Genomic DNA, 27,709 nt, shown 5'->3' with positions numbered 1-27,709 from the left:
ACATTTCAAATAAATAACAAGCAACCAACAATTTTAATTAATTGGTGTTTCTCTCTCTCTTTCTTTATCTCTTTCTCTCTCTCTTTTTCTCTTTCTCTCTCTTTTCATTAACAAAATGATAATTTTAATCACCTAAAACACTGAGCCACATAAAAGCAATGTCTTTCACTCTTCAATTTAAAAGACTCAATCCAATTTAAGAACAAATTCCTTTAAACCATTTACAATGGTGGACTCTATCAAATGCTTTAGAAAAGTTAGTGAAAAAAATGTTGATAGGGTAATCTTGATCCATTGCCAGAGTTAAAATATCGTGGCTTTCAAGTAAATTTGTAATGCAAAATTTACCCGGTAAAAAACCATGCTGATTCTTATTTATCATATTGTCTAAAAGATGCCAAATGAAAGTTTTTTTATTATCTTTTTTAAAATTTTACATATAACAAACGAAAGAGAAACAGGTCTATAGTTGAAGAAATCAAACTTATTGTGATATTTAAAAACTGGAACAATGTCTAAATCTTTCAATGTTTTTGGTACCACTCCTGATTCAGAGGATAGCTTGTTCATATGTTCAAAAGGAACGCACTAGGATTATGTTTGATAGGAATGCTTAAACTTTCAGAGCAGGTACTCAATACATATGGACTCACAGGCTTTGTGTTTATCCAATGATTTTAATTGTAAAATAATTTCTTTTAGACTGATTATTTAATTTATATCATTTTCACAGCAAACTTGAGTAACAGGATCAAATTTCGGTAAGATTTTGGCATCCTCTTGAGTAAATTAAAAATATGTAAAAGGTTTTTAATTTTTTACAATAACCTGCCTTTCAAAAAACATTGCAGATTTTTATACAAATATTTGTTTATTTTGAAAATGACTTTTGCGTTTTTCATCTTAGATACAACGATAATGCTTTTCTCTTATAAATAACTTTGCAAACTTGACCATATTGTCATTAATGTTACAGTAATATAATTTGGTATTTCACACCAATTTTTCAAATAAACTATAAAATATTTATTAAAAAATAAAATCATTTTTATAAAATTTGTTTGTCACTACCCCCACTCATATAATAAATACCTGAGAAAGGTAAATAACGATTTTGATAAAAGTATAAAGTCTAGTTACTCCTGGATGGCAGAGTGATTGGTGAAGCTGAATTAAGTTGTCAGTGTTTATTGCTGAGCATTGTATTCTAGAAAATGTGTCAACTGGAATATTTAGTTTCTCTCTGTAATAATGAATAATGTCATAATTGTAACACGATAGTTCAATTTTCCATCCATAAATTTTAACACTTTTTTTGATTTGTGTTGCTTTTCAAAGATATAGGATACAGGATGCTGGTGTTCAATGATAATATAAAATGCCATCCATTAAGGTAATGTATCCAATGGCTGACTGGTTCTAATATTGTTCATGCTTCTTTCTCAATAGAGGGGTGTTTGAGCTTAGATTTTTGGAGTATTCTTAAAAAAAAAGCAACAAGGCAACCATTCTGATTAAGAACTGCAGGTATAACAATGTTAGATGCATCTGTTTATACTTTGAATGAAACATTTTCATCCACATAATCTATCACTGCACTTGCAATGTCCTGTTTGAGATGATTGAAATCTTTTATACACTAACAATTTAATGGGTACCTAGTGCTTTTGGTAAGACAAGCTATTTTGTCAGAAAAGTTTGCAGTTTATTTAGAATAATATGAGAATAGCCTGACAATGCGCCTAATAGACTTGACATCATGAGACTTTGCAGGGAGAATTTGCAGGTTCAATAATGTCCTCTTTAAACATATGTTGTATTTCCATTTCAATGAATAACTAATCTTTCTTGCTATATTGACAAGATTCTAAAGCAATTGGTTTACAATTAGGTTCAGTGGGGATCTTTTAACTTTGGCAAACTGCAAATTACTAGTCTTTTTCCTTCAAAATAAAGGGTTAAAGATTTATGTTGTTTTTGAAAATCAAGAATAAAACCCAAAATAACATTCATTTGCATAACTCATTTAAAATGTTATGTTTTACTTGTTTGCTAGATAAGGAAGATGAAGCCATATATACCAGTTTTGAGTTCAAAGGCTGATCAACAAGATTCATCCTGTTCTAAGTTTAGAAGACTTACATAGCTTGGCAAAGTGATCAACTTCCCCACATATATAACAAATTGACACCCTGGCAGAACAGACAACCTTGACATGTATTACCCACAGTTCCAGCAAATTGAAACAGAATTTGAGTTTGATTGGTTTAATTTTTTGATTATTGTAGCAACTGTAGAATCTAATTATGTTAGGGATTGTAGCAACTGTAGAATCTATTATGTTAGGGATAATTTTCTGCATTTTTTTGTGCGGACTCTAAGGTTCTAATTTTCAAAAGTATTTCATCTAGACATATTGTACTGTTTTCTAGTAGTCGCTGTCTGATGTCTTACAAATTTATCTCAGTTATAAATGCATCTCTAGTATACTCATTCAATTGCAGACACCTGTCTAAAGTTATAGTCTATTACTAAAACTTTAAGAACTTGTAGAAAAACTATTCAAAACCCTTTCCTAGCTGTTGTTTGCTAAAAGATGTGGCACATAAACTTTGTTTGATGGTTTGATGTAAACAGATTGTTTACATCAAACCATCAACCATGAATATGATAGTGAAACTTGTGTAGCTGATTCATAATTTTGACATTCAGTTATTATCTCATAAACATCAGGAACTACAAAATTTGTCAGGATTTTTAGCTTTTTAATGTCTTGAGGAAGTACATCAAGATAAAATGTTCAGAACCATTGTTTAAATAATTTTGTAGCAGAAGATGAGTTATACAATGCATCTAAGTGAAAAGGTCTAAATTTACTCCTGTAAACCAATTTAGAGGAGCAATTTACCACCAAGGGTTACAATAGTTCATTACAGGTTACAATAGTTACAAGGGTTACTATAGTTCATAGAAATAAACAATATAATAGAAATGATCACCACAATCACCAAAAAATTGTTTTGATATATAAATTAAATAGATATAAATTTAATTAATAAATAAGATAATTTGATATAAATTTATATTTTATTTTTAATTTGCTATTCATAATTGCTGTAGTTCATTTTATAAATGAAGATTTTTTTCAAGTATAAAATGAAAAAAAAACTTGTGGGTTTTTGTCGGACATAAAAGAGGGTTATATAAACCAATGCATTTTTTTAGTTCATATATGATAAATAAAGTTTGTTTTTGTTTTTCTTAAAAAAAAACTAATTTCTCTTATATGCTTTTATTAAAAAGTTATTTATCTACCAATTATGAAAAAGTTTTGATACATGATTTTGTTCTGTAATTTATAACAAAGAAGTAAATTTATAATATAAAATTTCTCATATGGCATGATGGTTTTATTTTTAGGTTTTCAAAAAAATCATTTAGCTACATATTAAGTGATTATGTTGGCAGAACAAGTTATAAAGAAAATTACCTTTACATTTATCGGTATGAAAACACTATACAAATAAATATGTACATAAGTTTTTTTATTTTATATTTTAAATAAATTTTTTACGTTTATATTTAAAATTAAATATAAAGTTGAGTGTTATTAACTATGGCTAAAGATGATGAGGCCATAAATGATTTAAGCCCAATATTTTGCTATTACCAATGTTCGTAAGCTGTCAATACCAATGTAATGTCATTAAGCCCATAAAATTTGTTTTGAGTACCTTTGTGAAAGTCCCACCAAATATAGTAAATAAATCTTATAATTTTTTTGTATTATTTAAATTGAAAACATCAGGATTTTTGTGAAAATCGTACAAAAATTTGGCCTTATATAATTTGGTTTCTGCAACACTATGATTGCATACAGGTAACCAACATGGAATCTAAGTATAGATATTGAATATATAGAGCTGTTAAATTAGAATTCAAAAGGATGAACATCAAGAAGAGTGGTGAGACTTGTTGTTAAATTTAAAAAATATTCTCTATGTAAGGTAGGAGAGGGAGGGGGGAAATGTAATGAGCGACACTCAATAACTCAAATAGATGCCAATAGCTCAGCGTCTATTGGCATCTATTTAAGTAGCAAGATGCTTACATACTACCTAGTGTAATCACTACTAGTATGGCCAAAAGAAACATGAGGAAAAAAATGCATAAAAAAATCTCATACTGAAATTGAATTTGTTATGAACCTTCAATCACTGGAATGTGTCTTGACATAAACCTATATATACATATTAAATGTTATAGTATCAGTGAATGTATATAAAAAAGTAATGTTATTATCTGCAAAATTGCAAGGCTCAGATCTTTCATGAATAAAAATAGATTTCATGAATATATTTGAATAGATTTCATGAATAGATTGAATTCATTGAATAGATTTCATAATAAGATTTCATGAATAAAAATAGGTCAATTAATATGATTTTAAAGGAAATGGGTCCAACAATGGAAACCTAAGGCACTCAGTATGAAATATCTACCCAATTAGAAACAGTAGATCTTATCCTTACCCTTTGTCTATAACTACTAATATAAAGTAGCAGGGGTATTTTTTAGAGAATGCATAGGCCTAACTTAGCAATAAGTAAGTCACAGGGACTTTATTGAATTTGTTTTTGAAAGATGTATTATTATCAACCCAACAGTTCTTTCATTGTTAATACATTCATACCATTGTTAATAAATTGTTAATACATATTTACTTTTTGAGTTAAAAAAAAGTGAACACTGAGTACTATATTCACAAAAACAACACAAAATATTGAACCTAGACCTTATTCAGTCTTTGTTTGAAATGTACTGCCAGTATACGAAAAAGCTCTGGCCGGACTGTAATTATTTGTCTGGTGTGCGCGATTTTTAAAAAATATTTGCGTTTTGTACCTCTTTAATTAGAATTTGATTAAGAAAAAAGATTTGCTGCAATTTAAAAATATTTGAAATTTTTTGGCAAGCGCTTAAAAAAGTGCCAGCCGTAGTATTGGCGGTTGTGTGGGCAAGCGCAAAACTGTAAGAGCGCAAAAGCGCTCGTCAAACGGAGAAGGCTGCCTAATAATATCAAGATTTGTGCACATAGAATCATTTCAAAAATCTCGAATAGAGCTTATACAATACTTGTAAGATGGTAGTTTAAGATATTCATTGGATTTTTTTTATACATGGTATGTTATTAGCCATTTTTTAAAATGGCTTATATCTTACCATAAATGAAAAATGTACCATCGAAGTTGCTATTATTTATGCAATCTGTATTTCTAAAATACACACGGTGAGATTTATGCAAAAGTTGGTATGTCTCCTAGTCCTTTTGAAATTGTTTAAAAACCTTTTTTAAATATCACCAGGTGTTCTATCTTGGAGATGAAAATGGAACCAATACATTTTTTGAATATTTTAAATTTCTTTTTAATGTTTTAATACTAGGGTGGTTAATATAGTTTTTGATAACTGCATTAAACTTTTTTTTCAATACAATTCACTCCCAACAAGGCTGCAAGTAACCACTATTAAGTTGGGAGTTAATAGAAAGCAAAGAATAAAAATGAATGAGTTTTGGTTGGTGGAACTAGAGATGATAGCTCCTTTGAATAGCCACCATCATAGTATTTCTAGGTTCGACTACGTTTGTAATGCATTTTTGGACCTTGTCAAGAAGCAAAGAGCATCATTAGAAGAACCAGCCCAATTATGAGAATAATTGGGCTGGTTTGCAACAAATAACTGAGTTTTGTTGAAGTTAAAATTCACAAGCCACTGCAAGCATGTTACAGAAGTGAGATAAGATTCAAGATCTACTGCCTGTTCTAAGCGATCAAAATGAGAAACTTTTTGTCAAGACAGGAATATAAAGTTGAGTTGTCAGCAAATAGAGCCACTTTAGATGTAATGTTGTCAGGGAGATTATTAATGTAGATAAGAAACAAAGCAGGAACAACCTTAAGATACCCCAGAAATTACTGGTAATAGTGATGATCTTTGAGAATGACTTTAATAGAGTGGTTAGAAAGAAATGATTTGATAATCTCAAAAACTTTCTCAAATACACCAGATAAAGCAAAATTATGGAGAAGAACAGCATGTCTCAGCCCTTGCATTACTGCCCATATCTAATGCACAATAGAATCTTTTAGTCTTAGCAGTTGATAAGTCTGTAGTAGATTGAGAAGATTGAAAACCATATCGATTGTCTGACAATTGTAAGTTATTTGACTCAAGACCTTGCTAATAATAGAGAGAAGACTGATCAAATGATAGTTGAAGGGATTAGAATGATGTTCTGAGTTTTTAAAAATTGGAACCACAGATGCCATTTCCCTGCAGGCAGGAAAGCAAGATTTTATCAAGCACATATTTAAGACTTAGTTCAGAGAGATTTCTGGAGAACACTTTTGTAAGGCTATGACAGAAAAGTTGCCTGGACCAAAAGTCATAGAAGAGTTTAATTGAGATATGACTTTAGCAGGGGAAACCAGAGTGGTTTTGATGTCTAAAAATGGGTTAACTTGTTTAACTGGAATGGGAGATAGAATACTGTTGAGTCCTTAATATAAGGAGGGGTGGGAATAAAAGGTAGGGGGGGGGGGAATTTTAGTCTAAATCTAATAAATGGTTTTTGAAATTAGTTCTGAAATAAAGTTTTTGTTGATAACAAGTAAAAACTAATAAACTGGGGGGGGGGGGGCAAGTCTTAATAAGTCTAGGGTGGGTGGGAAAATTTTCCAAAAATTAATACACATCCCAGAACAAAAATATATACATCCATATATATATTTGTTCTATCTAATACAAAAACACTAGGTTTAAAATTTTTTGAATAAAAAATATTTAAGGGGTCCCTCAGGATCCTCGAAAAATTGTTAATTTTAGTTTTATTACGTAAAAAATGATGTTTTTTTTTAACAAAAAATGAAAAAAATGCATTTTTTATGTTTTTTTATGATAATTTTGATATGTTAAAATTTTTTCAAAATGAATATTATTTTTGAAATTTTATATAATTTTGCTTCATTTGAGTAAAAAAATAAAAATAAAAACATTATTTATATTGTTAAAAACATTCAGAATGTTTTTAAAACATTCCGGTCAATTAAATTTGCGTTTTTGTGGTTTTTTTAAAAAGCGATTTATTTGTAATTAAATTAATGGTTTTTACTTTTTTCCAACACGCAAATGTTGGACGAAAGTCAAAAGTAATTAAAAGTGACGTATGTGTTGGCGTAAGAATCACTTTTTTCCTTCCGCTCTTCCCAAAGACAACAAACTATAGATCTATATATATATATATATATATATATATATATATATATATATATATATATATATATATATATATATGTATATATATTGTATATTATATATATATATATATTGTATATTATATATATATATTGTATATTATATATATATATATATTGTATATTATATATATATATATTGTATATTATATATATATATATTGTCTATTATATATATATATATATATTGTATATTATATATATATTGTATATTATATATATATATATATATATATATATATATATATATATATATATATATATATATATTGTATATTATATATATATATATATTGTATATCATATATATATATATATTGTACATTATATATATCAACCCTTGGAATTAGTGTCAGCATTCGGCAATGCCGACCTAACTGCCAACTTAAAAGTGTTTGAGGTTGGCAAAAAGTTGCGGACCTCATTTCTATGTTTTATGGTCAGACCTTTGTATCAAATAATTTTTGCTGACCTGATGCCGACCTCTATAAGATTGAGGTCGGCAAATTATTGCCGACCTCCTTTTTTCCAATCCCGAGGGTTGATATATATTGTATATTATATGCAATTTTTAAGGAATGATTTGTTTCAAGTATCGGATTATTTTCACTATGATGATGGATCTGAAGAGTTGCGAGAAGATACATTTGAAAGGGAGCCTTTTATTGCTTTGTTTAAATCAAATTTTACTTTAGGTTCGTTCATTAAGTGTTCTTTTCTTATTCATTAGATGTTTTTTTATTCACCTGGAAATTTTTTTATAGTTTTTTTTTTCACAAAACAGGTTTTTGTTATTATAAGCTATTTTTTGAATAGTAAAATTTTTATGTGTATAATATACTATTATTATGCATTCTTCTTTAACAAATTCAAACTTTATAATTTTTTTTTACAATAATATTGTTTAATGTTGCATAAAATCAAAATTTTATAATTTTTGAGGACTTTTTTTTATTTTTTTGAGTTCTTGTTTTTAAAGGACTTTTACTTTAACACAGTGAAACAGTTTGCAATTATTGGCGTTCATATTAGACCAGATGCAGTAAAGCAAGAGATTTCAGAGCTGGTTAATGTATACAAATCAACCATAAATAAATGGAACGAAACATCTGTTATATTGATGGGAGACTTTAATGCTGGTCCAAAGTAATTCTACTTTTATTATCAGTAATTTTTCTTTGTACATGTGTTATAATTTATTATTACTTGTCATTACTACTATCAAATTTTTATTATTGATCTTCAGTCAATGATATAAATTTTAATTGTTTATATAATGGTTTATTTTGGTTCAAAAATAAAACATGACAATAATTGAAAAGAAAGATTTAGACAAATATTAATTAAATAATAATAAAAAAAATTTATTTATAAAAATAAAACTCAAAAAAGTCAAAAAAGTTTAATTTCACTTCTAACTATATATATCTAAATCAATCTCTTTATGCATACTGAGTTGTACATAGTTGATGACATAATGAATTGAAAAGCTATTCTTGTGTACTGAAACGTCTCAAAAATGTGCTTACTTTGGTTTGATGAAAAAGTTATAGTAATTCCATACAGAGATACCCTAGAATTCCTAAACATAAAAACCAAGTAATGTCAATCGAAAGACATCAAAAGACATAAGTGAACACTATAGGAGGGATAAAAACTTGTAATATTTACAAATATCTTTACTCAAAATGATAAAGTTTTGATAAATTTTATTATAATTGTTTTTTAATTTTGGATTCTGCAGCCTACAAATTTGTATTACAACTAAAAGAAAGTATGTATTATAAAGTGGAAAAATCACAGTATTAACAAGTGTACAATGTAAAAATGACTCTTTCGATCTAGTTTCTGAAAACTTCCTTAACACTTTCTTTTGTACATTAATGACATTTGTTATATTTTTTAATTGCTTTTTTATTGTATTATTAGTCAATTATATAGTCATTACTATTATATTTTAATTATTGTGCACCATTCATTTATTTTAACTGAGAAGGACTATGTTATAGTTGAAATGTGTATTAAAACTAGATGAATTAAGATAAATAACTTAAGTATAGATGAGTAAGTTAGATGTTTTAACAAATGTAAAAAAAGTATATATATATATATATATATATATATATATATATATATATATATATATATATATATATATATATATATATATATATATATATATATATATATATATATGTTTTCAATTGAAATGAACAAAATTTGTTTATTATCATACAATTATAAATAACTCTTGTTTATTTTGAGAATTATCAGTTCTAAGTAAAATAATCTCAAAGTAAATCAACAATAAATAATTTAGATAACTAAAACATAGATTTATAAAAACTTTATACACTTAATGTTTCATGCTTTTTTTGATTTTCATCAGCCATATATTTAAATCAAGAAGTAAAAAAACCATTTAAATGCAATTAAAGAAATGTTAAAAAATACAAATTAACAATCAAATAAGTTCTGAAGGCAAATAATTTAGAAAAAACATAATGGTGATTTTTACAACTCACCAGTGTCACAAGTGGGAAAGAAAGAATCTGTTTCTATGACTTCACTTAGAAACATTCACACTCCTTTTATTTAACAGGTTGGTATTTTTATAAATTAAGATCCTGCTTAGACTCTTCTACAGCTTGTGGCCCGATTAACATACCTGTTATTGTCTTCCAGAAGTGTTCTCTGGAGCTGTCGTCTATACTCTCAAAACTGTTCAACAAGTGCTTATCAGAGTCTTGTTTTCCAGCTTGCTGGAAAGCGGCATCTGTTATCCCTATCTTTAAAAATTCTGGAGAGCGATCTGATTTGTCTAACTACCGTCCCATTAGTCTTCTTCCCATCATAAACAAGGTTTTTGAATCTTTAATTAACAAACAATTAATTTCTAATCTTAAATCTAATAACTTACTTTCTGACCGCCAATATGTATTTCTATCTTCTTGTTCTACAGCTGATTTGCTAACAGTAATAACTGATAGGTTTTATTGTGCATTAGATAAAGGTGGAAAGGTTAAGGCCATCGCTCTTGACATTTCAAAAGCTTTTGATAAAGTTTGGCATACTGGTCTCCTCTTTATAAGCTTTCTTCTTATGGTGTATCTGGCAATATCTTTAAGATTATTGAATCCTTCCTTTCAATCATAGTATAAAAGTTGTCCTCGATGGACAGCACTCTTGTTCTTATTCTGTAACTTCAGGGGTTCCTCAAGGTTCTATCCTTGGCTCTATACTCTTTTTAATTTACATTAACGATCTTTTAAATATTCTTGCATCTAAGGTGGCATTGTTTGCTGATGATACTACCATTTATTATTGTCGTGATAAGAAGCCAACACTCTCTGATTGCTTGGAGGGGGCATTTGAGCTTGAAAAAGATCTCACTTCTGCTATAGCATGGGGCTCACAGTGGCTGGTGAACTTCAATACAGATAAAACTCAATTTTTTTTCAGCCAATTGTTATCGCAATAATTTAGATCTTCCTATATTTATGAACGGTAATGCATTTGATGAGTCATCCACTCTTCATCTTCTAGGATTAACTCTTACTTCAGATCTTTCTTGGAAACCATATATCAAATTTGTTGCAAAATTAGCATCTGCTAAGGCTGCATCTCTTTATTGAGCTCGACACTTTCTTATTTCGGATTCTATTCTCTATCTCTATAAATCTCAAATCCGGCCTTGTATGGAATACTGTTGCCATATCTGGGTTGGATTTTCTAATGATGCCCTTTCTTTTTTAGACAAGGTGCAAAAGCGCATTGTAAACATAGTTGGACCAGCTCTTTCAGCCAACCTCCAACCTTTATCACATCGTCCTTATGTTGCTGCTCTTTCTCTTTTTTACAAATACTATAATGGGCACTGCTCTAACGAGCTAGTGTCTATTGTGCCATCTACTAAATTTCATTCTCGTGCTACTCGTCATTCAATTAAGTTTTATCTTTTTACTGTGACTGTTCCTAAGTGCTCCAAAAACTCTTATTCATCTAGTTTTTTTCCTAGAACATCAGTTCTTTGGAATTCCCTTCCTTCATTTTGCTTTACTGATTTATATAATTTGCAATCTTTTAAGTCGCCTGTCAATCGTTATCTTGCTCTACAATCTTTAAATTTTCTCTTCCAGTAACTTCCAACTTTAATTAGTGGTTGCTTACAGCCTTGTTGGAGGCGAAAATGTTTTAAAAAAATTTCATATTTTTCATTGAGACATAATTTAGAAGATTTAGTTATTGGATTGTATAATTGACAGCATCTTATAACTTTTTTATTTATCTTTAAGTGGAAATAATCATGATAATAATCCAGATTAGTTTGAATCCTCCTCTAAATATCAATTAAAAGTAAATGGTTTTCAACTTCATGAGCTATTTTCCAATCATACAGTTATTAAAGTTTACCAACATCACTTAAAATTTACCAGCATCACTTAAAATTTAGCAAAATCTCTACAAGTTTTAAAATTTACCAAAATCACTATAAAGATCTGTTTTTCTGTTATCAAGCATTGATTGTTTGATAGAGGATTCGATTTTCGACTTTGCTAGCAAAGCCCATTATTCCTATCAAAGTGGAAGCAATTTTAATGTTGCGGTAATAGTTTTTGAAAATCTCTTTCATTATGCCAAACAAATGTGGAATTGTGAATTAAAGGGAATTGTAATGAACTTAATAAGTATCATGTTTTTAATTTACCTAAAGATGAAGTTGAGAAACAGAAATGGATTAATGTGCTTCCTCCACGTAAAGATATTGTTATAGAGCCATCTAAATGTGAAAAACACAAGGTTTCACAAGGATATTTAACAGTTCCTCATGAGTGTACTTATTAGCTAGTTACCAGTACTTGTTAGATGTGGATTATGCTTTGTGAAAAAAACTAAACATAGAGCATGTTGTAGAGAAAAGTTTGTCCAAAAAAAGTTCAAAGACAGTGAGTTCTTTCAAAGATTAGACTAGAAAAACATTTGTTTACGGCTGTTAAAGTATAAAAATCTTTTTGCTTGGTGACAATAGTTTGTAACAGCTACGGCTGTTAATTGTTTGGGTCTATACCTAGACCCGATCAGTTTAAACTGGATCCAGCTTTTGTCATTATGGAGCCGAAACTCGACAGAACCAGATCCGTTAACCAAACAAGTCAAGTATGGGTTTTATAATATCCAGACCCTTTAAATCCAAATCGAACCCACATTTTATTTATGACACATACAGTAGCGTCCAAAAGTTTGCGGATTGCAAAAAAAATTGGAGTTTTATTAATATTTCAGCAACTACTTCACTAAAGCCAACATATTGTATGCCAATCAAAAGGTTTTTGTAAACTTTTTAATTGGCATACATATTGTATGCCAATCAAAAAGTGATTGAAAAAAATTATGATTTTGCTTTATCATCAAAAAATCTTTATAGGCGTTTGGCTAATGTTCTTTCGCATGGAATTCAGAATTTGGAAAAAAACCGAAAAGGTGGTAAAAATGCAAAAAATGCATGTCTTTATCAGACATCAATAAAAAAGACACGCCTTGCCGAGTAATATTTATTTATAGATAGACTTTATTAATACGTTGTTAATTTACTTATAGAGTTTTATATACTGACTTCTAGATAATATTTGGTTTTTTTTGCAGATTTTTTTTTCAAAAATTTTATTATATTGACTTTTTATTCTTTTTTCTCTCTTTTATTAATTTTAATCTTTTTTATTAAACATTTTTTGGTTAAATTTAGTTTTATAAGCGTTTCGTAAAAAGCATTGAATGGTCTTCGCTAGTGAAGTCAGAAAATCGAGTTTGCGAATCCTGTCATATAGTAGTCCTTGACTCAGGGCTGACAAGGTAATAAACTTATATCCACTTTCATAAACAATTTATCACATGTCTGCTTGGAAATAAGTTTCTACTGGAGCTCTAACAAATTGTCAGTGTGGTTACCAGATTCCAAGAGAAATCCAAAACAATATTGCTTGTATCTTGACTGTATCATCCTTGAAATCAGCATAAAAACGAATTGCCTCCTCTAGCATTAGTGCAGGAACAAAACCAATTCTCTTTAATATCATACTGAATGTCTCATTACTAAATAGGGGACAGTGGTGCATTATTGCTGGGGCCAGGCCTAAAATAGAAGTGATTGAAAATAGATAGCTTGATTTGGAGTGATACATGAATTCACATAGAAATGTAAAATTGATGTATCAAATAAAATGATACATAAATTCAGAAACTGCGTTAGAAAAGTGTTCATGCATGGTACATAAGTTAACTCTATTTAATTTTGGAATTGACAGCATTGATGAGTCACACTGATTTCCTATTGAGTTTTTTTTCAGGACCATAACTTATTGCATTTTCAATTTTTAAAATGCAGTAAATTTTGGTCCTAAAAAATGTCTTAAGCATTACTAAATTACATAGAAAATCATTTGTTTTCTAACTTTGTCTCTCATAAAAAATTACATGATTTTGAAAGTGCATTTTGTGATTAGTGAGAGTTAAATCACTTTGTGATTGGTTGGTGTGGAGCCAGGTGAAATCAGTATGGATTTTCTTGTTTGTTTTTTTAAAAGTAGCTTATGTCTTTTCATTCAAGTTTGGTCACTCAAGAACGTTTTTTATACATGCCAAAATGTTTAAAGTTGAAAAAAGCACCAAGAAAGGAGCAGCCACAAACAGTGTTATCTTAATCGCACGAGTTAAAGAAAACATTTCGATTACCATCAAACAACATCAACTTCAAAAAACTTTATAGTTGCAAACTATTGTCTGAAAAGTAATTATAAAATGTATTTCCAATGCAACATTATTTAACATTATTTGTTATCGAACTGCTATTATTTTTTAATTCGTTATTTCTAGGTTAAGGAAGACTAGCATTCAGAAAATGAAAAATGTAAGAAAATCAGATAATAGCAACTTTCTAGACATAATTGATCTGCTGTCATTATGATCCAATTTTTTATGAAAAGTTTGGCAACTAACTTAAGTCTATACATAAAGCCATAATCTCAAATCTCTCTATACATAATCTCAAATCTCTCTATACATAATCTCAAAGCTCTGCCAGACAATGTATGCCGATGGTTTTTTTTTTGTTTTATTTAATAGAAGATAAAGTCTGATGTGATTCCTTGAATTCTGAATTTTACTTTTTTGATGTTATTAAAAAACATTCCAGCACACTAACCAATATATTTTTAAACAGTTATTGTCCACAAATTACCCTCAGATCTAATAAATTAAATGTATTGAAATTATTATAAATTTCTTAAAAAAAGAAACCCGAATTTCTTATTGCTAATAAATACAAATAGTTTAGTACTTCTTTTTTTTTTTTTTTTAAAAAAACAACTGTTTATTAATATTTTATATAAATATTAATAAACAGTGACCCTTTGTCACGATTTATAGTTGTGTGATGAATAGGCCTTAAGTTAAGTTAAGATTTCCATGGTATGTAAACAAATTAAATTGTATTTTCTAGCTTCTGAGACCGACCATATCCATTTTCAATATTATTGATACACAGGAAAACTAAATGTTTTTTCTTGTTTTAATAATATTTTGATATATAGTATTGTATTGCATAACAGTAATTATGATATTGATAATTTATACTGTTATTTTAAAATAGAGGATAAGTAAAATGCAGAAAATAAATACATAGATCAAGAAGATTTTCATTGAGCTGAAATATTATTCAATCAAAGTCAATTTTAATTAAAAATCAATATAACAGTACAAATAAAGTAACAATAGAAACAAATAGAAATAATAAAAAAAGATTCTTCGAAAATCCTTTTAAAATAATTGAGTAGTTTAATTAACACATTAAACATTTATATCAGAAGTAAATGATTATATCAGAAGTTAGATATAATAAAAATGAGATTAGAGAATTATATTAATCTTATGCTTAACTAAAATACTAAAGTAGATATATATCACTTTGATATATTATATCAAAAGTAAGTGATATATATCTACTTTAGTATTTTATTTTAGCATAAGAATAATATAATTTTCCAATCTTATTTTTGAATTGCAGTTGTCTTTTTAATATAATTTTATTGTATTGCCATCTGTCATGTTTTGTATCAACTGAAACCAGCAGTAAAGTATATATGAAAGAGGTGTACACTAGATTTTTAGATGTTTGAGTTTTGACACTAACAAGAATTGTGCCAACTCCAAACTTTTTTATGTTCATGCTAATGTCAAATGAGAATGTTTTACAAAGAATTGTAGTGACTGGAGCTTGGGAACAAAAAAACCCTTATTTTTGGGCTCACCCAGCCCTTAACATAGGAGCAACGAGTTAATAAAGTATTTTTTTTACTATTATCTAAATTAATATTTATCAACAAATTTCAAATTTCATGCCGTAATCTCTTAGTGTTCAGTTTTTATGACCCTGCAAATTTATCAGCCCCCTCAAATTGAGGAGAGTTAAAACTTTATATGGTCATAGTTTTCGAAAAATAAGAGGTTGTTGCATGAAATTTTAAGTTTGTTGGTGAATATAAATTTAGATAAAAATAGTAGAGAAAATATTTTATAAAATTGTTGCACTCATGTTAAAAGCTGGGTGGACTCAAAAATTAGGGTTTTTTTGTTCCCAAGTTCCAATCACCGCAATTCTTTGCAAAACATTCTCATTTGTCATAAGCATAAACATACAAAAGTTTAGAGTTTGCACAATGCCTGTAAGTGTCAAAACTCAAACATCTAAAACTCCAGTGTAAACCTCTGTATTTAAAAATACACTTTTTTGTTTAAAGTTACATATCAAAAAAAAAGCTTGATCAAACAGATTTAAGGACTGATAGAAAATTCAATTGGTTACTTGAAAATGAAGACACTACAGTTTCAAAGAGTCATGCTACACTTGACAGGTTGTTTTATTAATATCTATATTTTTTTTTTAGTGATAGCATTAAATGTGTTTTTAAGTTAAAGAATAGTTATATTCTTTTAATTTTTACAGGATTATTATTACGGGAAATGCAATCAATCAGGCTTTAATTAAGGATAGCGCTGGAGCTTTCAATTATCACGAAGAATATAAGCTTAGCTTAGAAAATGTAGTTTACTTTTTTAATTTTTTTTAAAGATATAACTTTTCAATGATCAATCAAAATAACTATTTGTATCAACTTCAATCTCTATTGAAGCTCTGAACGATGATTGATTTGACTTCTATCTTTTTTAGGCTTTAAAGATCAGTGATCATTATCCCGTTAAATTTGAAATTAGTATGTTTTAATTTTTTATTTAAAAAAAGTTTATTCTATTTACTTGTTGTTTTATGGTTTAAAATAAAATTGTATATAAAGTTATTCAAAATTATATATGTATATTAAACTAATAATAACTTTAAATATAATTTTATAAATATATTATGAACATATTAAATATGCCCACATTAGTAAGTTACCGGGGTTGATATTTGGCTAGGGCCAAAAGAAGGTTCTAAAGCTGCCACTTCTCTACACGCTGATACCTAAATCATCTGCATCCTCATTGCTCAAAATATCCAAACCACCTTAATCTTCTAATAAAACTTGTTTGGTTCATTCACTATTCCTAATATCTGTTAAATATCAGCACTCCTTGCATGTTCTACCTATTTGTCAGTCAATGTAGCAGCACTCTACGCATTATCAACCTATTTGTCAGTCGATGTGTGTAAACACTAAAAAAAAAAAAGAAATATTCAGAATATATATATACAGGGCCGTCCTTAGGGGGGGGAGGACAGCCGGTGCAAGCTGCCCTGGTTGCCCCGAACTTATACAGGCCGTCCCAAAGAGGGACAACCGGGGCATGCTGCTCCGGGCGCCGCAGGAATTTTTTTCTTTCAGCGATCTTCATAACTTCATAAAATATCATTACCATTAAAAACCTTGGGGGCCCAACATTTTTAGTCATTAACCTTAATGGATATTTCAGGTTGTGTACATACACAAAGACCTTAGGGCCAGAGAAAAAGTTTATTTTTTACTTATTAGTCCATTTAAAAAACGTTGCGTTTTTAAAGATTTCTTTAAGTATATTATATATTTATTTACTTTTTTAGTAAAATATTTTTTTAATGTATTTTTTAATGATTTCTCTTATTTGCACTAAAGTTTGTTTTGAAAAGTTTTTTTAACAATTTCTTTATTAACTTAAAGTAAATTATTTTTTCGCGTTGTTAGTTTTAATTACTTTTTAAAATACTATTAACGCTGAACTCATGTTTGTTTTGCGCAGAAAATAAAATAAATAAACCGACAAGAAAGTAATTTAATAAAAATGTTGTAATAAAAAGGGTTGCAAACTGTAATCAGTATGATGTATTAAAAAACTTACATTATAAAGAGTTTATGTTTCCAGAAACGAAAACAAAGTTTTACATTGGTAATTTGAATTTGAATATTTTTCTATTGAAAATATTAAAAAAAACTTTCATGTTCTCAAAGAAAAAAATTAGCCAAGGATTCTGAAGCAGCCCACAAAGCTGTTTTAAGTAAAGTGCCAAAACTTTACTTAAAACAGCTTTGTGTAACTAAAAACCAAAACACATTCTTTTCATTTTCCAAGTTCTTCACAACTTTATGAATCAAACTTTTTGTGTGATGAAAACTACTTAAAAATATCTAGTGATACCTCCACTTTGTCTTAATTTAACCAAGAGGAAAATAATGTGAGTAACCCTCTGTTGTGTAGGTCAAGTTCTTCAGCTAATTTTGCCACATGTTCATCAACTTCATCCTTGGACATTTATAGCCAAAAAAATCTCAAGAAGCATCAAAGAAAAACAGAGCCTGAATGTAATTTAAAGCCTATAATAGTTGAAACAGATGATAGTTTTACAATTACATCAGATTTGTAGCACAGAAGTGACACTTGGAGATTCTTATTTAATAACCCGTCCACTTGGCTGAAATGGCTGGCTGTAAGAGAGAAAGAATGCATCATCAAAATGAATGCAATACCTTTCCTGAAGAGCAATGAAGAATATCCTTAAACTGAAAAACGCTATTTCTCAAATGAATTTCTATACGGAATTTCTATATGGTAGCAAGAAATGATGAACAAGTAAGAAGAGATAGCTTATATACTCTCCAGAAACTGATTCAACTTATTGTCTTCCTTCTCATCTGTTTGACCCAACTCCAAAATCATATTTTGGAAAAAAAGAATTCAACAACTGGAAGAAGTTCAGAGAGCAAGCCTAAAAGAGACATCTTCATCTCATTTCAGTTGTTATTAGAAATGGATTGAAACAACAATCAGAATAAAAAATGAACAAGCTGTCGATCAAGGTCTTATCCAACAAATTAACAATGAAACAGAACGGTGGAGAATCATTCTTAAGAAAATAGTGCCAATGATTATGTACTTGGCAGGCATAATATTGCTTCCCTGGAAGCTCATTAAAGCTGTAGATCAAAAATAATGGGAACTTCCTTGGGCTTATCCGATTTCTTGGTCAATTTCGATCCATTACTCACTCCATTTTGATGGAGCATTTACGGTGAATTGAAGATATAGAAAGACGTTCACAAATGCTAAACGTCAATATTTAAAACGAGGTTATTAACCTCTTAGCTTCGCATGTTAAAGAAGCTATTTTGAACGAGGTAAAGTGTCAAAAATATTTTTTAGTTATTATGGATTGCAATCCAGACCTTAGTCACAAAGGCCAAACTTCTTTAATCATCCGCTATGTTTGTGAAGAAAATGAAGCAATAGGCATTGTTCAAAAAAGCTATATTGGATATGAAGTGTGTGAAGAGTCGACTGGTAAAGCTCATTTGAACCTTCTAATTTTTTAATTTTTTTCAACATCTTCACTTCCAACAAGGCTGCAAACAACCGCTATTTGAGTTCGAAGTTACTGGAAGAGAAAAGATGAAGTTTATAGAGCAAGATAATGATTGACAGGTGGCTTAAAAGGTTGCAAAAAATATGAATCAGGCCTCCATTTACAATTAACCCCGGTAAATATTTATTAAATAATTTTTACATATATATTAAGAGAAAGTGCCCATTTTAGTATTTGTAGAAAAGAGAAAGAGTAAAAGTAGCAACATTACGACGATGTAGTAATGATTGGATGTTAGCTACAAGAGCAGGTCCAACTATGTTAACAATGGGTTTTACACCTTATCTAAAAGAGAAAGGACATCTTTGGAAGATCTGCCCCAGTATTCCATACATGGACGGATTTGAGAATAGAATCTAAAAAGTAAAAAGAAAGTAGTTAGAATGTGTCAAGCACGATGATGCAACCATTGCAGATGCTAATTTTGCAATGGATTTGATATATGGTTTCAAAAAAAGATCTTAAGTAAGAGTTTAAAGAAATAAAGTCTTGTAGGCTAGACCTAAACAACTGTAGAGGTCAAGGCTATGACCACGAGTCCAATATGGTTGCAATTTGAAAAGATGTTTAAGCTCAAATTTCAGCAGAATACCCACAGGCCTTGTTTACACCCTGTGGTTGCCACAGCTAGAACGTAAATTTATTAGATAGGACTAACAACTTTTCTTGCATCAATCAAGCGTTGGTCATGTCCCTAGCACAAAAGAGTCTTTCAAGAATGATGTTTTCTTGCTCCTAATTGATATGAGTGAATCATCTTTAGAAGACAGAATGAACAAATTCTCCAAATACGAGTCAAAGTGGGGATTTTTATTTTACCTGAAAAACTACCACCAAAGGACAAGCTTAAAGAGGATTATAAAATGTTACAAGAGCACCTAACCGTGAAAAACATTTCAGATATAAAAGAGGATAAACGAAACAAAGAAAATTATACACGTCAGTTTGAAATCTACTGTTTTGGACAAATGGTGTGACCAGAAGCAGAAGGCGACCAACAAAACACTATTTCCATTGGGCACCACTCAATATAATTAAAAACACCAACAGAATAGACCATTTTCTAATCTGTGGATAGCACTATGCATATTACTGACAATTTCAATTATAGTGGCCAGCAGTGAATGTAGTTTCAGCAAATTGAAGTAAATTAAAAAATAAATATGTTCATCGATGACGCAAAAAAAATTGACGTTGCTTAAATGTATTTATATTTATCTTTATGGTAGATTGGTTAAATGTATCTTTATGGTAGATGTAAGTATTGGTGGCAACACAAAAAGTTTATATGTGCAACTATTACTGGAGGAAGTTAGCGCCGCAATTACATTTGCCCCGAGCGCCAAGAATCCCAGGGACAGCCCTGTATATATATATATATATATATATATATATATATATATATATATATATATATATATATATATATAAATATATATATATGTATATATACTACTATACTACTGTGTATATATATATATACTATATATATACTATACTATATATATATACTATACTATATATATATACTATACTATATATATATACTATACTATACTATACTATATATATATATATATATATATATATATATATATATATATATATATATATATATATATATATATATATATATATATATATATATATATATATATATATACTACTGTCATCAAAAAGTAAGGTGAATTTTTTTATAAAATGAAAAATCTTTATTTATTCTTCCAAATCTGTATCGTCCCCCTCAAAATTATCCCTCCCGGCCCCAATGCACTTTTGCCAACGCTTTTTCCAGTCTTCGAAGCATGCCGAAAAGTCCTCGGTAGGGATAGCCTTCAATGCGCGGGCCGATTCACATTGGATCTCTTCAATGGGCTCAAAACGATTTCCCCGGAGTGGTCTCTTGAGCTTTGGGAACAGCCAGAAGTCACACGGTGCTAAGTTGGGCGAATACGGTGGTTGTGGAGCAACATGGGTAGAGTTTTTGGCGAAAAACTCACGAAGAACCAGTGCTGTGTGCGAAGGCGCATTATCGTGGTGCAAAATCCAAGAGTTATTGGCCCATAATTCCGGTCTCTTTTTGCGAATAGCTTCACGCAAACGTCGCATAACGCTTAAATAATATTCCTTGTTGACAGTTTGGCCAGTTGGAAGGAATTTGTAGTGCACGACACCACAATAATCAAAGAAAACAGTCAACATGACCTTGATTTTTGAGCGACTTTGACGTGGTTGCTTCGGTCTCGGCTCGCCTTTTTCACGGTATTCACTCGATTGGTCGGTTGTTTCAGGGTCGTATGCGTAGACCCAAGTCTCATTGCCAGTAATAATTTGTTTGTAGATGTCTTGATAGTCAGAAAGCATTGCTTCACACGTTTTAACGCGACGCTCTTTTTCAAAGAAATTGAGAAATTTCGGCACCAAACGTGATTTGAGTCTTCTGAGGCCCAAATGATCCTTCAAAATTGCTTGCACCAACCCAAATGGTATTCCAACCATGTCAACAAGGTCTTGAATGGTTAACCGACGATTTGCAAGCACCAATTCTTTGATTTTGTTGATGTGGCGATCATCAATCGAAGTCGATGGTCGTCCGGAGCGTTCCAAGTCATCAACACGTTCTCGGCCTTCTTTGAAGTCTTTGTACCACTTGTAAACATTTTTTTGAGACATAGTCTCTTCACCGAAGACCTTTTGCAACATTCGATACGTTTCAGCAGCAGAAATATCATTCCGCAAACAAAATTTAATAGCACTTCTTTGCTCAACAAAATTAGACATCGTGAAAATCGCCGAATGCACTTTTGGTACTTCAGAAACAAGCGTAAACAAAAAAAAATTATTATGAGTTTGACATGTAATTTGGCGCAAATGTTAATGACATTCCTACCAACTTAAAAATAAAAAAGATTGGACGATTCGAATAAGGCGGGAAATTTAAATTAAAAATTCACCTTACTTTTTGATCACAGTAGTATATATATATATATATATATATATATATATATATATATATATATATATATATATATATATATATATATATATATATATATATATATATATGTATATATATATATATATGTATATATATATATATATATATATGTATATATATATATATATATATATATATATATATATATATATATATATATATATATATATGTATATATATATATATATATATATATATATATGTATATATATATGTATATATATATATATATATATATATATATATATATGTATATATATATATATATATATATATATATATATATATATATATATATATATATATATATATATATATATACAGTAAACTCCAGATATCTTTTTCCCCCGATAAATTTATTTAAAAATTATAAATTTTTTTTCTTTCAAGTTAAACTTTTTGCCCTCAAGCGCAGCTAAATTTTTCAACAAAATTTGAAGAAATTTATTTAAACTACTATGAAGACCTTGAAGTTAAGCACTTGAAGTGCAATATAAACAAAATTTGAATGTTTAATTTTGATATCAGAATTAGATTTCATATTATAATAGTTTATAGTGTAAGCTATACCAACATGAGTTGGAGTTTTTTTTTTTTAATGCTATTCACATCCCCAAGACCAAGAGGGCTACTACAGTTGAGTAAGTTTTTTTATTATCGTTACTACTCTCTCAACTCCCTAACTTCAAAACAAGAACTTTGATGAACAAGATCGCTGTGCAGAGAAACAAGTTTAGCCTGATACTACCAGTGTCATGGTTGGAATCTTACTCGGAACATCTCACCAAATAAAAATTAATAATAAAAGTTAATAAGTTTACATTTCACAATGGCATTGGTTAATTTTTGAGGAGTTTTTTGTTTTTCATCAAGTTATTTGATAATTATTTTTGGTAACATTGATGAAATCTTCTTACTGAATAGCAAGTATTTTGTCACTAGTGCGATTCTGAAATAAAAATTTATGGTTTACCAAACTGATGCATTCCTCTGAAATGTTGTTATTTTGGGGTAACTTGTTGATTTTTCAATTAGTATCTCAAATACATTAGCAGCAATAAGTTCATGAATATGATGTCTGCACGCAAGAGTAACTAATGTTTTTCCTAATTCTGCTTGAACAAGACACAGGCTCCAGTTTTTACTCCAGTTTTGGTTGATGTTGAGTTGAATACCATAAATTTGACATAATTTGTTTTAGCCTTTTAAAGTAGCATAGACTGCTGTGCTTCGCAAGTACCACTCTTTAACATCATCAGCTAGCAGCTTCATTACCCTAGATCTAGAAACAATCAAGTCTGTTGACAGACTTGATAGTTTTGTCCAGTCAGAGACAACATAAGCTTCCCATCCCAGTCTACTGCAAATGGCATTTCAGGTAGGAATGGTTTTTGAATACTTTATTGAGTTGTCTTATCCATAAGATGCATGAAAAAATCTAGCAAAAACTTGTCAGTTGGGATAACGTTTACTGTCTTTTACCTCAGTACCATCCACTAACCAAGTTCCTCATGTTTTACTGTTACATTTGCTGTCAGTTGCAATGCTAAAAATGAATTTTTATTTTACAACATTTTTTTAGCAAAAAGTTAATACTTGGAGTTGGGAGCAAATATATAGTTTCTATAACAACCCAAAATGTTTTTAAACCCAAAATGTTAAATAAACCCACTTTTTTTATGATCAAACATCCAAAACTCCATTTGTTTTCTGAAAAGGATGTTGTGTCCTTGTTGAAGTGGAATTTTGTTGGGAATCATAAAAAGTAATGTTTAAATTGTGCTTTTTAAGATATCATTAAGTAAAAACAATGAAAATTAAAATTGAGGGTTCTATTAGCAAGTGGTAAAAAAATATTTAAACTGATTTCCAACTGTGTAATAAGACGGTTTTTAACAAATTTACCTCTTATTGAACATTATTACCTCTTTTATCTAGTATTTTTTAAAGTTGCACAACTTTGAAAAACTAAAATTAGTTTAGTTTAAAAACTAGACTAATGTTTAGCTTAAATATAAAAGTTCTAAAGAACCATGCTTTTTTAAAAATCAATTCCATTACTTTAAAAAAACTAGTATAGTGCATTTCGACTAAGATTTTCTTTGAGAAATTTTTGAGAACCATTTAATAAAAACATCCAACTATGCTTGTTAACTTTACATGAATTGATTGATTCTTGATAGCTGATTTTACACAAAAGTTAAGTTTATGATCACAACAGGTTAGTCAAATGATTCCAAGAAGTTTAAATGTGCACGGCATGTTAAAGTAGTTTCTGTTTTAGTTCACAAAATTATATCAAATTTTGAAAGCAAGTTTCTTACAATTTTAGCAGTGGAATCTTTCATTGCAAGCATTTATTAGTTCAAGATTTTCAACTGATAAACGCTACGATTCCTATGAGAGTGACAAGTAGGAAGAAAAAACATCTGTCAGCTTTAAAGTGATCAAAGAAGATTCTAGGTTTTGGACAGTTGTAATATTGATTAATAATGTGGAACCTCTTTTCTAAATATTCTTTATGAAGAATTGCTTTTAACATAATGCTTTGGATATATTGAAGCAGTTTGAAGTGCATCTTATGTTATGCTGTTCTAATATGATACTAATTTGATTTTAATAATGATGATTATCAAAATACGCTATTCAGACGATATACAAATATTAATTTACAAACTATTTGTAAATTATAAACTTGTTAAAAACTTACCATAAGTAAGTTTGTACTTTAAAGAAGTTTTAAAACAGATTTTTTTTTTACTTTTTTTATTTTTGTACTCTGTCTTCTTTCAAAAGTTTGGAATTTTTTAATTTTTGCCTTCAATGTTTAATCAAGTGTTCATTTTAAAACAATGATCAATTATACAGTTGAAAATTTTAGTTACATTTATTACACATCTGTTACGCCCTCATTATTATTATGAATTCGATTTTTTTTGTTCATAAATCAAAGTTTAAATCAACAAGAAAACAAGCATCACAAAAAAAATGAAAAATTAAATTAAATTTTTGATTGGTTAACTATAGTATATTAGGGGAAAAATATTTGCAATTTGCCAACTATAGTTCGAAACTTGCTCAATGTGTCTACTCAAATGCTTATATGACAGCTTTGGGGGAGGAAGGGGGTTATTAAATGAGTGGTTTTTTGGAAGCAAACCGTTTTTTATTTTTAAAAAGTTTAAGCTCATTTCGATAAACAACTTTTATTTTATTACCTATCACGATAAGTTTTTTCATAGCGATTTATTGTAGCATAATTATAAGCTCAATATTATTATAATAATTTTTATAACCATATTTATTACCATATTTAGGAGGAAATTAGGAATAAGAGAAATTCTAAGAAAAAGTTGGAAGCCAATAACAGAAGTTTAGAAAAGTTGTCGGTTTTGGAGTTTGTGTTTTTACTTAGTAAGGTTGCCATCAACTTTTATTTAGTAAGGTTGCCATACATTTGTGATGTTAACTGTTTAATGCTCAAATTTTAATCTTACATGTGTGAGGTATGTGTAATGTATAGGGAGAAGAGAATTATGTTGTTATACTTGTTTTTTGTTTTTTTTTACATTTATTCACTAATGGTTTCATTTTAGTTGCTTGTTTTATCAACGTATAAAATTTTGCAAATTTTAAGATATTTTTTTATTTCTATAAGTAATAAATTTTTTTAATAAAGATTGGTTTTATGAATATTTTATAAAAAGTTTTAATAAAGATTGGTTTTAAGATACTTGTCAAATTGTTTTTTAATAAATGTGAAATTTATTATTTTTTTATTGGCTTTTAATCTTAGTTAAGAACCATTCGATGAATCCGATGGATGCTTTTAAATTTTTGTTAACTAACAATTTTGCATAAAATCAACGAGTTGATTGTTTAATTTCTCGTCTTATTTTTGATTTTAACTATGAAGTAAATAAGAAATAATGTTTAGGTGAAAAAACCGGTGCCGGTGAAAAACTGCGTTTAATGTTTATTGTCTAAATTTTTATTTTATTTTAACGTTGCATATTTGCATTTTACGGTTGTGCATTACATTTTACGGTTGTGTATTTTACAGTTGTATATTTATATAAGCTCTGTTGTTTAATAATTCATGGAAAATTGATCACGAGGCTCTTTTGTTCTTTGAAGGAAATGTATCTTTGTTTTTTCTTTTAGTTGCACTTTTTTTGTCCTTGTAACTAAATTTTTTCTCTCCATTGTTGAACTTAATAAACAATTAATGAAATGAACGTGACCGTAAATTTCTCACGTTATTTCCTCAATATCGTTTAGTATTTTACGAAACGTCATAGGTAAAATAATCCCGTTCTTAATCGGTAATGACGATTTCTTGTTGATCGTAAAATGTTTATAACAATGTTATATAACTAGATGTCTAACTTTGATCCGAAAAGTGATGCTGCCTTTGCCCTTTTTACAAATGGCGAATTAAATTTGTTAACACATCGAGCTTAACGTTAAACATCTAGTATATTTATAGCGAATTATGTATTTTAAAGATTTTCAATAATAAGTTGGTGAATTCCTGTGTCGCGTATGGTTGCTCAAACAGATACATGAAAATAAGTAACATATCCTTTCATAAGTTTCTATTTCATAACCAAGAATTTTGCAAAAAGTGGGCAATTAAGATTAAAACGTAAGAAGTTATCATTGCAGCGATCATTTTTTTACCTACCGATTATAATTTTTGTGCGAATCCTCCTAGATCTCACTTAAAGATTGATGCTGTTCCTTTAATTTTTATTTCTTCAACTGAAAGAACTTGAAGATAAATTGTCCAACTTTTCGTCCATCTCCTGTCATAAATAATTCTTTCTCCATCCCTCAAATTTTCGACGAAGTGTTAGTTGTTAAAAAACTCAAAACTGGTAATGAAGTTAATTTTTCAGTTTTTGCTGGTCGTATTACTCTTTTATTATCTCAACAACAGTCTACGTCTGCTACTTCTTCGGTTTTTGTTAATGATAATGCTACTTCTACAGCAGTGTCACCAACCAAAGAAAGTTTAAAAAAGAAATTGATGGTTTTGCAACAGAAAGTACGAAAAAGAGGCCAAAAAATAAAGACCTTGAAAAGTGTATTAACGCTTGCTGAAAATAAAAAATTTGCTTACAGCTGATACTTCTACTACACTTAAAGCGAAGTTTTCAGGTTCGTCTCTTGACCTATTCGTATACACCAGGTTCGTCTCTTGACCTATTCAAAAATCAGTTCAATAGTAAAAGCATTATACCTAAAGGTCATCGCTACTCAGATGAAGTAAAAAAGTTTGCATTGACTCGGCAAATAATATCAAGCCAATTTTTTTATATGGTTTCTTTAATCATCCAATAGATGTTTTTCCAGACCCTTGCCACTTACTAAAATTGGCAAGAAATGCTTTAAATGATATTGAGATATTTGTAAACAGAGATGGAAATCATATAAAATGGAGCTATATAAAAGCTTTGCATGATATTCAAGAATTAGAAAGATTAAAATTTGCAAAAAAAATTAAAA

The 27,709-nt window shown here is 29.0% G+C and overlaps 1 protein-coding gene across 1 annotated transcript in view; it reads left to right on the top strand.

Moving 5' to 3' along the window:
• Positions 1–26,309, top strand: part of LOC136090298 (deoxyribonuclease-1-like) — a 57,692-nt gene extending 31,383 nt beyond the window's left edge. The window contains exons 4-10 of the mRNA XM_065816638.1: positions 3,421–3,504; positions 7,893–8,011; positions 8,315–8,462; positions 16,109–16,222; positions 16,315–16,411; positions 16,540–16,582; positions 25,516–26,309. Coding sequence (XP_065672710.1) covers positions 3,421–3,504; positions 7,893–8,011; positions 8,315–8,462; positions 16,109–16,222; positions 16,315–16,411; positions 16,540–16,582; positions 25,516–25,526 — 616 coding nt within the window. The 3' untranslated portion in view covers positions 25,527–26,309. The remainder of the gene's footprint in view (positions 1–3,420; positions 3,505–7,892; positions 8,012–8,314; positions 8,463–16,108; positions 16,223–16,314; positions 16,412–16,539; positions 16,583–25,515) is intronic.
• The last annotated feature ends 1,400 nt before the right edge of the window (positions 26,310–27,709 follow it).

This window comes from Hydra vulgaris, chromosome 13, assembly GCF_038396675.1.
Source record: "Hydra vulgaris chromosome 13, alternate assembly HydraT2T_AEP".
NCBI lineage: Eukaryota > Metazoa > Cnidaria > Hydrozoa > Anthoathecata > Hydridae > Hydra > Hydra vulgaris.
The sequence above is the reverse complement of the archived record's forward strand: the minus strand, read 5'-3'. Positions and strand labels throughout refer to the sequence as shown.